The 14,768-nt window shown below is 34.6% G+C and overlaps 1 protein-coding gene across 5 annotated transcripts in view; it reads right to left on the bottom strand.

The window, feature by feature from the left end:
• Positions 1-14,768, bottom strand: part of LOC145664358 (protein similar-like) — a 422,904-nt gene that overhangs the window by 51,935 nt on the left and 356,201 nt on the right. For all 5 annotated transcript variants that reach the window (XM_081730989.1, XM_081730988.1, XM_081730991.1 and 2 more), the window contains exon 8: positions 735-1,006. In XM_081730989.1, the coding sequence (XP_081587115.1) occupies positions 735-1,006 (272 nt within the window). The remainder of the gene's footprint in view (positions 1-734; positions 1,007-14,768) is intronic.

The following is a 14,768-nucleotide window of genomic DNA, read 5'->3' as shown; positions in this document are numbered from 1 at the left end:
TCACGGACATGGAATCAAGTAATTTTTAGTTGAGGATAGTTATTTTATGTTAATTTATATTCATAATTAAGTAATTGATTAAAGCAGGAAACATGAGCGGCTGCTTATATTTGATATACTGAAGAATACATACGGAAATGGATGATGATGATTATTATTATTATTATTATTATTATTACTTTCTCATTGTAGACAAATTTTCTTATGTGCCCGTGAGTCTTGCCTGACTTCCTCAGGAAAGAAGAGCTAAGGAAATTTTTGGTTTAGCACCAGTACCTTATTTCATAGCTCTTTCTCTTCTATCAAAAATTTCCTTTTTCTGAAGAAATTGGGCTCTTTCCAAGAATGGACAATATTTTATTCAAGAAAGAGGTAGGAACTTTGAAAGCCCTAAAATGCCTGAGTGTAACTATTCTGGGACATGTACGTAACTTAAAAAGCTTTTTCTTAAAGGATAACTTCGATATTGAGAATTTATACCTAATGTGAAATCAACTGAAACCTTATTTCTTACTTTACTAAAGTCTCCCTTAGAGCCTAAATCATGTACTCAAAAAATATAATTCTGTATATATTGAAAGCTTTCTACAATATGTATGTGTAACTCTCTATAATACGTATACTTGGATAATATTTAATTTAACATACGTATACAATCGTACATTGACTATCAAACGAATCACTACAAATAAATCTTAAGCGCAGCGTAGATAGATAAAAATAGATAAATTTACCTGTCAACCCTGATTCATCATCTGAGAACATGAGAAATCCTTTGTTCATTTCCTCCGTACGCGGAGCGAAAATTTTCGCAGTTGCTGCTTGTGGTCGTGGGAAGTGTGGCTGCACAATGACTGTCGGTGGTTCAGGAGCTGGAATTGGAACAAAACCTGGAGCTGGAAGTGATACTGGAGCCGGGGCCGGTGGTTCCTGTGGAGGTGCTTCAGAGACACTCTCCTCTGTCAACTGGTTACAGGACAATACTTCATTTTTATGTTCGATACCACTGAAAAGACATTTTTTAAGAAATATATTAAGTTATGTGTATTATTACAATAAACAGATTTACACATATCCTTACTAATACATAAAAGAATGGTGTATATTATATATCTGACTGTCCTGTCCGTGTATGCTTGTCTGTCATCAGATTTTCGTACACAAAAGAGTCACCTTTTCTACTTCTAAAATTTTTTCGCAGTTAGCTGGGGTGGCTTTTTGAATCGCTGGCCTTCACTTGTTTAAGATTTAATCACGTAAAAAGCAGTTTTAATTTTCGATTTTCGACTCGACTTAGGTTAAGTTAAGGGAGAAAAGAAAAATCGCCGAGAAAACCTACGTACATGATACCGTCTAACACAAACTTACATAGTTTGAGATCGAACTAGGGATCCTTTGCACAAGAGGTGAGTACTCTACTACTGAGCCCCACGCTATATAATATGAGGGACTGCTGAAAAAGTTCGTAGCCAATCCAGAAGGAATGCACGTGGAATGATGAAATTTTACAGTTATTCTTCCAAGCGCTCTCTCCCTCAAGTTCATTAAGCTTCCCTACACGGTGCTCTAATTTTTTGCAGACCGGTTAACAAAAATTCTGAAGACTCTTTCTCCCACCACTGTTCTATACCACTACCCTCCTTCGTATCAAATCCAAAATGGTGTACTTTGAATTTGGGGAACAAGTAATAAGTTTGACGAAGCTAGATCTGGCGAATAAAGAGGAGGATCTAGACACTGAAACCTTAGATCATGTAATGTCAGTTGTGTTTGCAGTGCTCGATGGACAGGATTCTTTTTTTCAATTTTCCTCCCATTGCATTTTCAATTTGTTTTTCAGTTTTGGTGAGTAATGTAGATTAATATTCTTCATTAAATTTCTGACACTTGGGTAGGCAACGTTTATGAGTACTACTTCATCCTTATCCTAGAAGAATGTTACAAATACTTTCCCAGCCGATTTCTATCTCTTGAACTTCTTGGGGTGAGAGGAATCTGAGTCTCGCCACTACACTGACTATTGTTTCGTTTCAGGATCGTATTGGTGCAAACATGTTTCGTCCATGGTTACTATTCGTGACAGAGAGTCATCGGTATTGTAGTCAAAATGAAAGACGACGTCCCGTAATGCTCTCACTCTTTCACGCTTTTGTTCTGCTGACAGATTTTGGGAACTCATTTTGTCGCGAGCTTGCGTATGGCCAGGCAAGATACGACGGGTTATGAATACATGTTATGAATTATGCTACAGGCATGTTTCCGAAAAATGCCAACCATCTCTTCCATACGATTTGCTGAGATTCTGTGAGTTTCAAGAATAATGTAATCAATTTCATCCACGTTTTCGTGTCTGTACAGCCACTATTTTCGGCCTTCCTGCACTTGCATGCAGCATTATCTATTGAGAAATCGCCGTTTCAACTGTGCCACCCAGTTCTTCATTCGTATATGCGCGAAGTGTAATATTGTGTGTATTTGATGGGCATTTTGTCCGCGATACCAGAAAAAAAAATCATTTCATCAACTTCCATCCCCTAATCATTCCACTTCACAATATGTATCCTAAGAGGGAAGGGGAGTTCAAAAATTTTCAAAACGAATAACGGCTGTACCGTTTGAAATTTATTTTTTAAAATATAGTACTTGCGTTCGGGTTAGATTTTTATCGCTTCGATTCAAATACAAATTCGAAAGGGTGGAAACTGGGTTGAATATATACCTTCCAAATATTTTCCATTAACCGTTTCTTCCCATGCAAAGACCGGATATTTTCAGCTAACACTGAATGACTACTGGAAGTGTTCGGCTTCACACGGGAATAATAATGTTTATGCACAATATTTGCAAATAAAGTCTCAGTAGAATAAATAACGAACAGTCTTTGGCGAGCCGTTGGTCCTGTCAGAAAATACGGAATTGAGTAGAATAAGTAACAAATAACACCTTCGACATTGTCCGTCAAAAGTAAAGATTGACCAAAATAAATTATTACCAACAACTCATTCCGCATTGCCTCTATAAATTTTCGGGCCAGTTGTTATGCATGTTCTTGACTAAACTTGGGCTTAAATGTCACTGAGATTGTTTGTCACTAATCAGCTCAGAGACTTTGAAAACTATGGATTCGACACGAATCCCGGTTATTTGAATATTTTACTTTTTACCTCTCACCCCCCATGTGTCACTACTTTTCTCAGAGACCCCGAAAACTATAGATTCGATACTAATATTGGTCGTTTTCGATTATTTGTACATGCCACCCCTCCCACCTCCTAGGGGTATCTTATTTCCACAGTATTTTTTTTTTCAGATTGTAAGTCAAATGCGTAGGTCGACTTCTTTTCAGGAACGAGTTTACATATCGAGTTTCAGTTTCCTAATATGAGAAATTCGTGAGATACTCTGTTTTCTACACAAATCGTAATTTACCTCTTCCTCTTTGAAGCCCCCTCCTTTCCTCCTTAGGATACGCAACCAAAAATTTCTACACAGCCTACGGTTTCTCTGATGAAATTAGTTTAAAGTATGCTAAGTCAACAATGCTAGATTCGTATACCGGACGGATACATACATACATACATACATACATACATACATACATACATACATACATACATACATACATACATACATACATACATACATACATACATACATACATACATACATACATACATACATACATACATACATACATACATACATACATACATACATACATACATACATACATACATACATACATACATACATACATACATACATACATACATACATACATACATACATACATACATACATACATACATACATACATACATACATACATACATACATACATACATACATACATACATACATACATACATACATACATACATACATACATACATACATACATACATACATACATACATACATACATACATACATACATACATACATACATACATACATACATACATACATACATACATACATACATACATACATACATACATACATACATACATACATACATACATACATACATACATACATACATACATACATACATACATACATACATACATACATACATACATACATACATACATACATACATACATACATACATACATACATACATACATACATACATACATACATACATACATACATACATACATACATACATACATACATACATACATACATACATACATACATACATACATACATACATACATACATACATACATACATACATACATACATACATACATACATACATACATACATACATACATACATACATACATACATACATACATACATACATACATACATACATACATACATACATACATACATACATACATACATACATACATACATACATACATACATACATACATACATACATACATACATACATACATACATACATACATACATACATACATACATACATACATACATACATACATACATACATACATACATACATACATACATACATACATACATACATACATACATACATACATACATACATACATACATACATACATACATACATACATACATACATACATACATACATACATACATACATACATACATACATACATACATACATACATACATACATACATACATACATACATACATACATACATACATACATACATACATACATACATACATACATACATACATACATACATACATACATACATACATACATACATACATACATACATACATACATACATACATACATACATACATACATACATACATACATACATACATACATACATACATACATACATACATACATACATACATACATACATACATACATACATACATACATACATACATACATACATACATACATACATACATACATACATACATACATACATACATACATACATACATACATACATACATACATACATACATACATACATACATACATACATACATACATACATACATACATACATACATACATACATACATACATACATACATACATACATACATACATACATACATACATACATACATACATACATACATACATACATACATACATACATACATACATACATACATACATACATACATACATACATACATACATACATACATACATACATACATACATACATACATACATACATACATACATACATACATACATACATACATACATACATACATACATACATACATACATACATACATACATTCATTTATTTTTATGTATAAGAATAGGGAAAGTAATTTTGAATTATCCTTTATGATAATGATACTTCATTATATTTTGAAAAAAAAAGGGGGGATAAAATGATGGGCAAAAAAGCTAACGGAACAAAATCAAGGTATCTCCCGATACTGACGCCTGTTATTGGCTTGGTGAGATTGTTGGAACCGTGCTCGTGAATTCGATCTTCGGCTAAGATATCTTGTGGTGGATACTGTATTATATTTTCTCGGTTTTCTCTTATTTCCTACCATTATACCCCATCAAATCTTTGATCTTCACCAGTAGTTTCCACCCGATTCCTTTAGAATGTATTACATCATCGTAGGATATCGGCCTAAAATTTTCCAAATGCTAATAAGCAAATCATGTTTCATTCTCACACATATATTTGTTCCTTTGAATGAAAGCACTGAGTTTTAAAAGAATGGATAGATTATTTTTTAAAATATTCGAATTAAGCATTACGTGCCATTACCTACTACGTATCTACATAGAAGCACCATAATATTAAACTGCTAATTTCTGCGAAATTGTTTCTCCTTCAAGGATATTTACGAATGACATGTTTTAATAGCTTAATGACCACCACGATATAAACATCCAAGTTTGATTTTCTATTCCCTCTACTAAAAATGTAACAGTAACTGCAGCCATTTGGAAAGATGCATGTCGAACTCTTGACGTTGAGCAGCTATACAACTGCTGCAACAGTGAAATAACAACAGCCATTAGGACTACTATTAGAAAACAGCTTTAAACGGAGCCAACAGGAAAAGCCATCGCTTCCTGGCTGAGTTCCAAGTCTGGTGAATAGTGACAGCGGGGAATGATGCTAAAGTAATCACACTTCACCTCCGTACATTTATCTAACAATCAACTATTTTATCTCCTCTGCTCTGGACTGCATATTCCTGACAATGCGAGACTAAGGTTGGATGCACATGAACATCCTTATATAATCGTGACGTGACTATTAAATCATATTTAAAGTAACCTAAGATGCTTTCCTTTTATACTATCTTTTCATTTTAAATTTGTAAACAAGTAACGCATGAAATATAAATTAGAATGTAAACATGATCAAGAGTGAAGATCGTTTTTCTTCTTTTAACATTACGTTGAAACTTTCGTGCTACCTGGTTCATACCACGTACTCGCTGAAATCAACTTAACACATTCAAACCATACTTGAGATTCCGTGCTTATTTCTGAAGCATTCGCGACGTTTAAATTTCAAAGTTTGCAAAAACTGTTTGGGTGAGTTTGGTCGGGATACTCCTTTTCACGGAGCGCTTGTGTGTATTTTCCCCCAGGAAAAATCAGGTTTTCTAGAGAAGGGCTACAGGTTACGATACTGGTAACGAGATAGGACGAAATAGCCTCACTCGGAACAAATAGGTCTGCGTCTTAGCTGTTAGTAACACTTTTCTTATATAAGCTGAATTAGCATTTTTTTTAAAAAAAAATAAGAAAAGTGCTACTAATCACGAAAGGAACTGAGATGTGTATACGCAGACTATTAGTTTCCTGCAATTATCGTTAACACTCCTGCATTTGTGGGAATTAGACTTGTGATTGACGTACAAGTCTTGAACCAGAATCATAACGAAACTTTTCATGAAATTAGAAGGGGGGGGGGGGGAGGGCGTGGTGACTTAGTGGTATTCACCTCTGATGTGTGGTTCCTGGTATTTGGCAGTTCCATCTCGCGCCAAATGAACTTTGTGCTAGATAAAAACCATGTGCGTGTGTTTTCCCGGAATTTTCCCACTTTCTTCATGTCACAATTGGCAGAAATTATGCACGTGAATTTTAGTCGTAGTTATAACAACAGCTTACATGATCTGAAATTAAACATGCAAGTGCAGGAGAGCCATGTACGAAGTTTGAGAATCAAAGGAGGACATTCTTCTTTTTTCTTAATTACTTCATTTTCATCTACTCAATGCAATTAACCATGTGCACGTAATTAAGTAGAAAATATCTAAAGCCTATCCGTACCTCAAGCTTATTTGATTCTTTAATAATAAACAATATTACTTATTCAATTCCAAAGATAAATTCAAGGTTGTAACTATTATTTCAAAACACTACGCCTTTGTTAGAGACTCTTGCTAAAGGCAACTTCACTTTTATTAGGTAATTAGCTATAAGATGCTACTAAACTTTTACTGGCGGTAGGCTTCGTGTTCTGGTGAGCTGGTTAAATAGGTGGATATTCCGAGCATTTTTAATGAGGACATTACATTATGAAATGAAGTACAATCAAATATTAGAGAATATTTCAAATAAGAAATAACTGAAAATTTAAGTTAATCTTAGAACTGAATAAGCAATATTGTGTTTGAGTGACAAAAATCTAATTGTTAGTTTGTTGATCTACTGCTGGAACTGTACTTCGCTTTGCAAAACTTCTGTCTTATATTCTGCCTAAGGTTTAATAACATTTGTAAGAATTTCAGGTTCCTAAGCTTAACAGTTTTGGAGATATTATGAACCTTAGGGTTGTATTTCGTAAGACTTCGACGTATCTTCTGCCTAGAATTAAAGAAAAACATTTACATAAATTTCAAAAGCGAATCATAATTACGCTCCACTTCTCCTTCCCCCAAAGATTCACATTTCATATAATTTCGTTTCATCTTTTGCCTAAGGCTGCAGAAGAACATTTTAACACAAGATTTCAAGTTCTTAAGTTTAACAGCTACGCATATCTGGTAAAAATATTTTAAGTACCACTTTCCTCTGGGGTTCAGATTTAAACCCCGTTTCATTTATAGTCTGGTATTGAGCATTTGTACAAAAGTTTACGTTGCTAAATTTAACAGTCTCAAAGATCCGGTAAATCAGTGAGGGAGTCTGGATTCACACTTTTATATTATCTTTATATATTCATACATTTATGGTCTTTCATATGCATCTATCTGTATTAAATGCAATAATAAGCATACATGTTTATATGAACACTACTCATTTAATGATATCAATATTACTATAAAATAATTAATATTCAAAACTGAGATTGCCAAATTCTAAAAAAGTGCAAGTTATGTATTCTACAAAAGAAAAACGTGAAACGATGGGATCCGTCTAGAGAAAATGGAAAATGCATGTCTAGCAAAGGATCAGTGGAGACACCAAGTTCCTCTTCTTCCGGATCAATTGGTTTACGTGAGGCTAATAAGAATATTTCTTATCGCTACGAGCAGTCGATTGAAGATAAAAACTTAGCAGATACTATATTTTGTATATTATTTAACTAATCAAGCGAAAAACCAAACTGTTTGACCTTGCACAAACGAACCTCCATACACGCTATTGAGAAGGTACTAATTATGCACTATCAGAAAAACAAGTTGTAGTGACGGACTCATATTATGTATTTGCATAACCAACTGCAGATTTAAGGGGGAAAAAACTACTAACTTTATCCAAAATCAACTGCTAAAACTTTACTAATTAACCCAGATACTGCTCGGTTCGGCATTTAATTTATTTTAATTGCAGTAATAATCTAATTAACAGAAAGATACTAGTGTTTAAATAAAATGAACATTCATTTCCTTTGTAAAAGCTTTCTACCATAGTATTCTTTAATGCATAGATGCACACGAAAATATTCAAAATGACGACTTACCCACTCATGTTCAAAAACTGGTCACCATCTATCTTTACAGGCTCTCTTCTTACAACCGTAGCTACAGTATTTTACTAATATTTGGAAGAAAGGCCAAAATGAAATAAAGAAAATAAGCCTTTCTTTTGTATAAATTCTTTTTTAATATGTGATCAGAGCTTTTGGAATGAGATGAGGTTCTTTCGAACAAGAGTGCATTTAAGTGTACTAACATTCGATTTTAAATAATTTTCCGAAAGGAAGGCGAATGCTGATTTTTCTTTAAACGCAACCATAGATGGAATAGTGGCTTAAAGAAGGAATGCTTTATGAGACACAATTGCTATTTTGTTCGTAACCCATCAGCAAATATCTTATAGAGAGAGCTCCCTCGTGGCAATGCAGATATCGTACCCGCCTTTGACGTGGGAGATTCGGGTTTGATTCCTGGCGGGAGCTCCCCACACACACGCGCGAACGAAGCGGGTTCGTATTCCATATTAAGCTGTAGGTCCATGTCTCATATAGCCTCGCTACTGAACGGGACGCTACCGTAAGCTCCAATTCAAATACCTTACAGGAAAAACGACCACATCTCAGTTCATTTATGGATGTATATAAATAAATCGGTAACGGTAGAAAAAGTCTGTACCTCGGAAGTTCGGTATCACAGTTTCAAAATTTTCAAGTTGAAGGAAAACGTATTTTTTTTTTTTTTCCGTGAGGCTAATAATAAAACTTCAGAATTTTCATCACTCGCTACTTACATAACTATGAGGCATTTTATTTTTTGCCATGGGAGGAGGAGATGATCCAACGACATAACGAGTTTCACGATTTTTACTATTAGTACACAATCGATTAAAAAGTATTAACTTCTCAAACTCAGGGGAAACAATGCCCCTGCCCTCCCCAAATAACGCACTGCTACGATGTTTTCTGATTTCAGATTTCATACCACTGAAGAAGAGAGCGCGCAATATAAACTCCATCTTTCAGACGACAAAGCTTTTATACCTCTAAAGAACAGAAGAATTTATATTACTTCAATATTCTATTTCTCATCCCTAAATAGCGTATCTAAAGCATGTGATTATTTCAGTCAAATTTTAAATACACTGAAAACAATCTTACCGACCCATAGTCGAAAGTTCCTTTCAGTCAGACACAGTGTTCACTCTTAGATGTATCGATCACAAATAAAACTCTGAATGAGGCAACGAGTGTGCAAGAGGCTCGCTTGGTATTACTGACGAAACATTCGCCCTTTAGATGAAATTCCACCGCAACTACAAACATGAGTAATCAACTTTCTAGTTTGCTTTACATATATATACCAACTTGCTGCCTTTATTCGGTGAAATACATAATTTTGTAAATACTTTTTTTTTTTTTTTTAAGGTTCATATCTTACAGTTACGCCCTTTGTCTCAAGGAGAAAATGAGAGTTGGATGATGAGAATGAAATGAACGAGAGAGAGAAAAAAAAAGAATATATAACACCCATGTCCAAAGCACGAATCGAACTCGCAATAAACAACTTAATGTTTTAGACTGCAATCATGTCGGCAGGTGAGAAATAATACCTGTTGTTATTTTAAGGACTCCTGTTGTTGACTCATGATCTGTTAATGAGTATTCCAGATATTGCTCTCTATAGGGAAGACAGGCGTCTTATTTATTTGACCAATTATTTATTAATTAACCAAGTTAAGATATAAACAATGAGTGAATTTCATGCCGGATACATTAATAATGAGAAATGGACAGGGATTTTTAGAAGTCCACTCATTTAAAGCTATAATCTTAACTTTACCCTCCGGGGTTGAGAAAATTTTCAAAGCGAAAACATCGATTTTATTCTATACACGTAAATATTTTGTGCAGTTGATATTTTTAATTAGCGAATTTAAGATGCTAATCCGAGTTTATCTTAATGAAAGCGATAGTCTACAATGAGTGAGATACCTGTACTTGCGAATCAGAGCACCGATTTCATATTTAGCTAAATTCCAAGCTAATGCAGGATAACATCTACACAGCGAAAATAAAATATAATGCTTTCTCATGTTTGTTATTTATTTATTTAACTAGTTTGATGATCCTAGTTGCGGAGAATGGTAATCCAGTGAAATGGGCAACTCAATCCGTTGTATGGCATGGCAACTTGATTTTTACTTGTACGAAGTACATTCTGGCCTTTAGTACGAGAGATTCTATCTCAATTCTCCGTCGAAGTATGTATGTATGGTTAAGTTTCACTGCCTAAATGCTACAAAACACTTCCAAAGATGCTACAAAACAAACTAATAAAACAGACGATTAGAAATGTAAGACTCACGACCATTCCTTCTAAATCTCAAATTCGATTTTTTCTTTCTTTGTTTTTTTCTTTTTAAAATCATGACAAACTTTCTTCATTTTTTGGTGATTCGAAAGCCAAATATACATTCATGTCTGAAACATCAATATCATTGCTATACGTTAAATGATGTCACCATTCAAGGAAGACTGAGATTCGATTCTGAGCGTGAAGTCATATGCTTCAGATTTGACCTTTCAAACAGCCTCAATACTGATAACGGATATGAAATATTTATTTAGAAGGTATTTGAGTTATACAACACAACAACGAAAAATCTATTAACAGTGGCGTATTTATGATTTCGTTTCGGGGAGGGGGCTTTGGTAACTTTATTCCTCGAAATGTGAAAATTCTGCGAGATATTTCATTTACTTTAAAATAGTAAATAAAATTTCGGGGGCTTAGGCCCGGAAGCTGCTCCTTAAATACGTCACTGTCTATTGATAACCCATTGTTATTGGTCTGTTCAATAGTTCGTAGTATAAGAAAAAAAAAAAGAACCTAATCGGTCTGGGAAACGTCTCTATCTCCAGATATTCTAGTAGCTAATATTGGTAAAGCGCGTCAAGATATCAATCTCAGAACAATTCAAATTCATTCGATCGATTGGTTGATTGATTTCGAGTTGAGCGTCTCTTTCAGCAGAGGCTGTATGAGACACGCACCTACAGCTTAACATCGGATCCGAGTCACATGAGCTTCCCACCGCGTATTCATCCCGGGTCTCCCGTACCGAAGAATAAATGAATTTAAATATGTCAACAAGTCAGTGCACAATGATACTTCGATGACATTTTTACATTTCTATCCTAGGATGTTTGATAAAGCATACCGAAATTTAAAATAAACGTGTGTTTTCTTACATTTGCTTAACATGTTTTTCAATTTCGTAAGCGCACACTATCTCACTTTCGATATAGTAAGTAATAAGTCGTAACATTGTGATTTGTTACTTTGCCTGGAAAATTATTGTATTTCTCCTGCAATAAACTAGTAGATTAAAATTCTTTTGTTGATTTCAAGTTAGTTAAACCTGAACAGGTGCATTTCAGTTCTCTATCAGGCAAACAAAAATGACATCCCACTGCTACCCTACTGTACTGCATTATACTGGTACTGGCTGCAAACCAAGAACTTGACTTCATCTTGGCACATCACTACGGCAACAAATATAGATCACACTTGAAAAGAAGCTCCGTAGCTCATACAGATACTTACACAAAAATATTTAAATTCAACAACAGAAAGATAAAAGACTGAAACAAATAGTAGTTACAATTTTATGAGTGGCTACTTAAAAATATTTACACTATATATTTTGCTACATATCTTGCGTCAAAAGTACGAATAAGTACCGTATCCTCTGCAGATACCCTTTAAAAAGACATAAAAAAAAACTTGTTAAATACGTGAAATTCACCTGTTTATGAAAGGAAAATTAAATTACATAATTAGTTGTTGTGCCAGTTTTTGGCACCCTGTTAAAATCGTGCTTAAGAGCTCTAATTGTTTATATTCAGCTTTTTTTTTTTCACCAACTAACTTGAGGTTACACAAATATTAATATTCAAATTTAAACATGTACTGTTTATAAGTTGTTGTTAAATCGTCACACTAGCTTTGAATCTCCAAATTGCCTGCATGGTAGTGACAACTATTGGCGTCATGGAGGCAGCACACATCTAGCAACACATATTAGCGTGACTTTTTGCTATTAGCAATTAGGTTTGACTAACTTGAAGTTAACGAAACAATCTACCAGTTTACTGCAGAAAAAATACAATAATTTTCCAGGCAAAGTAACGAATCACAATGTTACGACTTCTTATTTACTATAATGAAAGTGAGATAGTGTGCACTTGTATGTCATAACGACACTGAAAAATGTTTGTCTTTCATAAATAGAGCTAGCCTTCGGCAAGTGGGGGCTTCCCCCCCAGCCTTTGCTTGGCCTTCAACCTTACATCGATTTTTTCTCTTTGCTACCATTTCCACTTTTTACTAAAACTTTTTCATTTTTTCTCTATGATCAATAATAAGGAAGTTACGGATCTTTTATATTTTTAATAGCCGCCATTTTAGATCAAGGTGGCGGATGTAGCTGACAAACAAATGAATGAAGTACACTACCAAGCAAAAGCATAATCTTGGTACGATCAAAACGCTATCATGTGAATAAGATTAATTATACACACAAACACACACACATGTTGAAGTCATAGTTTTTTTTTTTTTTTTTTTTTTTAACGAAAATAGGAACGAAACAAGAAATTCTCAAATATGTAAATAAAAGGTTATATCTAAACGTTACAAGTAGGGAATTGGGTGAACATACGGATCTCCATTAGGAAATATCATGGGAAATATGAGTACAACGAATTGTTCGTTTCATGTGTGTTTTACCTCGAATTAAAACATTACAATCAATCACAAGTACAATTACAATCATAGGCGAAGCCCAGAAACACACACCAGTGGCATCTAGAGTCCTTGTTTCCAAAGTCTCCACCAATACTGCCGTACTAATCTTCCATTTGTACATTTCAGAATTTCTTGTATCGTATATAAAATAACTGCCGTGACTTTTGCGGTAACCCTCCTATATACTCCCAACCCCCCAAACAACTAACATTTCGGACTTCTCTTGTTGGTTACACTGCAAATCCTAAAACCTTACAAAATTTCAAGATTCCGCATCAGCTGGAAGTACCTAAACATTTTGGAATGTGGCAGTATTCCCAATTAAAATACATGGGATCGAATTAAAAAAGAAAATCAGAACCTACAAACAGTGCCTTTTCATTCTTGACGATTTTCTTGTTTGTTACTTTCAAAAACTTATTAGTATGCCAAACTGAGTTGTTATTCCAAGTTGAAGTACCTACACTTTCTAAGTTTTTCACTGAAAAATAACCCCATTTAAGTAACACGGAATAATTTCTCTTCTCTCCCTTAGACCCTAGAAACTAAAAATATTCACTTTTGGCAGTTTTTCTCTGGATTAGTTCCAGGAGGCTACAAACATGCTGAACCTCATCATTGTAGTCCTATCGGAAGGGTCTGATGATTATTGGGTATACAATGTATGCCAATTATATATTTGGTCTAGGAATTAATTCGTGCGGGTGGACAAGAGATGGCGCAACGAACGGAGCGTCCCACAGTTCCTTGTATCCACACATGTGTTGCAAACCCCTGACATCGCGTATCGTTCGTAGTATAGGGCAGTGGATTAAAGCGTCAACAACACCAGTTTGTAGTTAAGTGAACATGGCGCAATTTGTGCCTGATAAAGTGTTTTTGCGGGGTGTCCTGCTGCATTACTTTAACATGCAGAAAAGTGCGACTGAAAGTCATCGTATTTTGGTGGAAGTGTATGGTGACCATGCTCTAGCTGAGCGAACGTGTCAGAAGTGGTTTGCACGGTTTAGAAGTGGTGATTTCGGCTTGGCAGACCAAGAGCGAGCTGGACAGCCAAAAAAATTTCAAGACGAAGAATTGACAGCATTGCTCGAGCAGGATTC

Source organism: Thermobia domestica, chromosome 11, assembly GCF_964235325.1.
Source record: "Thermobia domestica chromosome 11, izTheDome1.hap1.1, whole genome shotgun sequence".
NCBI lineage: Eukaryota > Metazoa > Arthropoda > Insecta > Zygentoma > Lepismatidae > Thermobia > Thermobia domestica.
The sequence above is the reverse complement of the archived record's forward strand: the minus strand, read 5'-3'. Positions and strand labels throughout refer to the sequence as shown.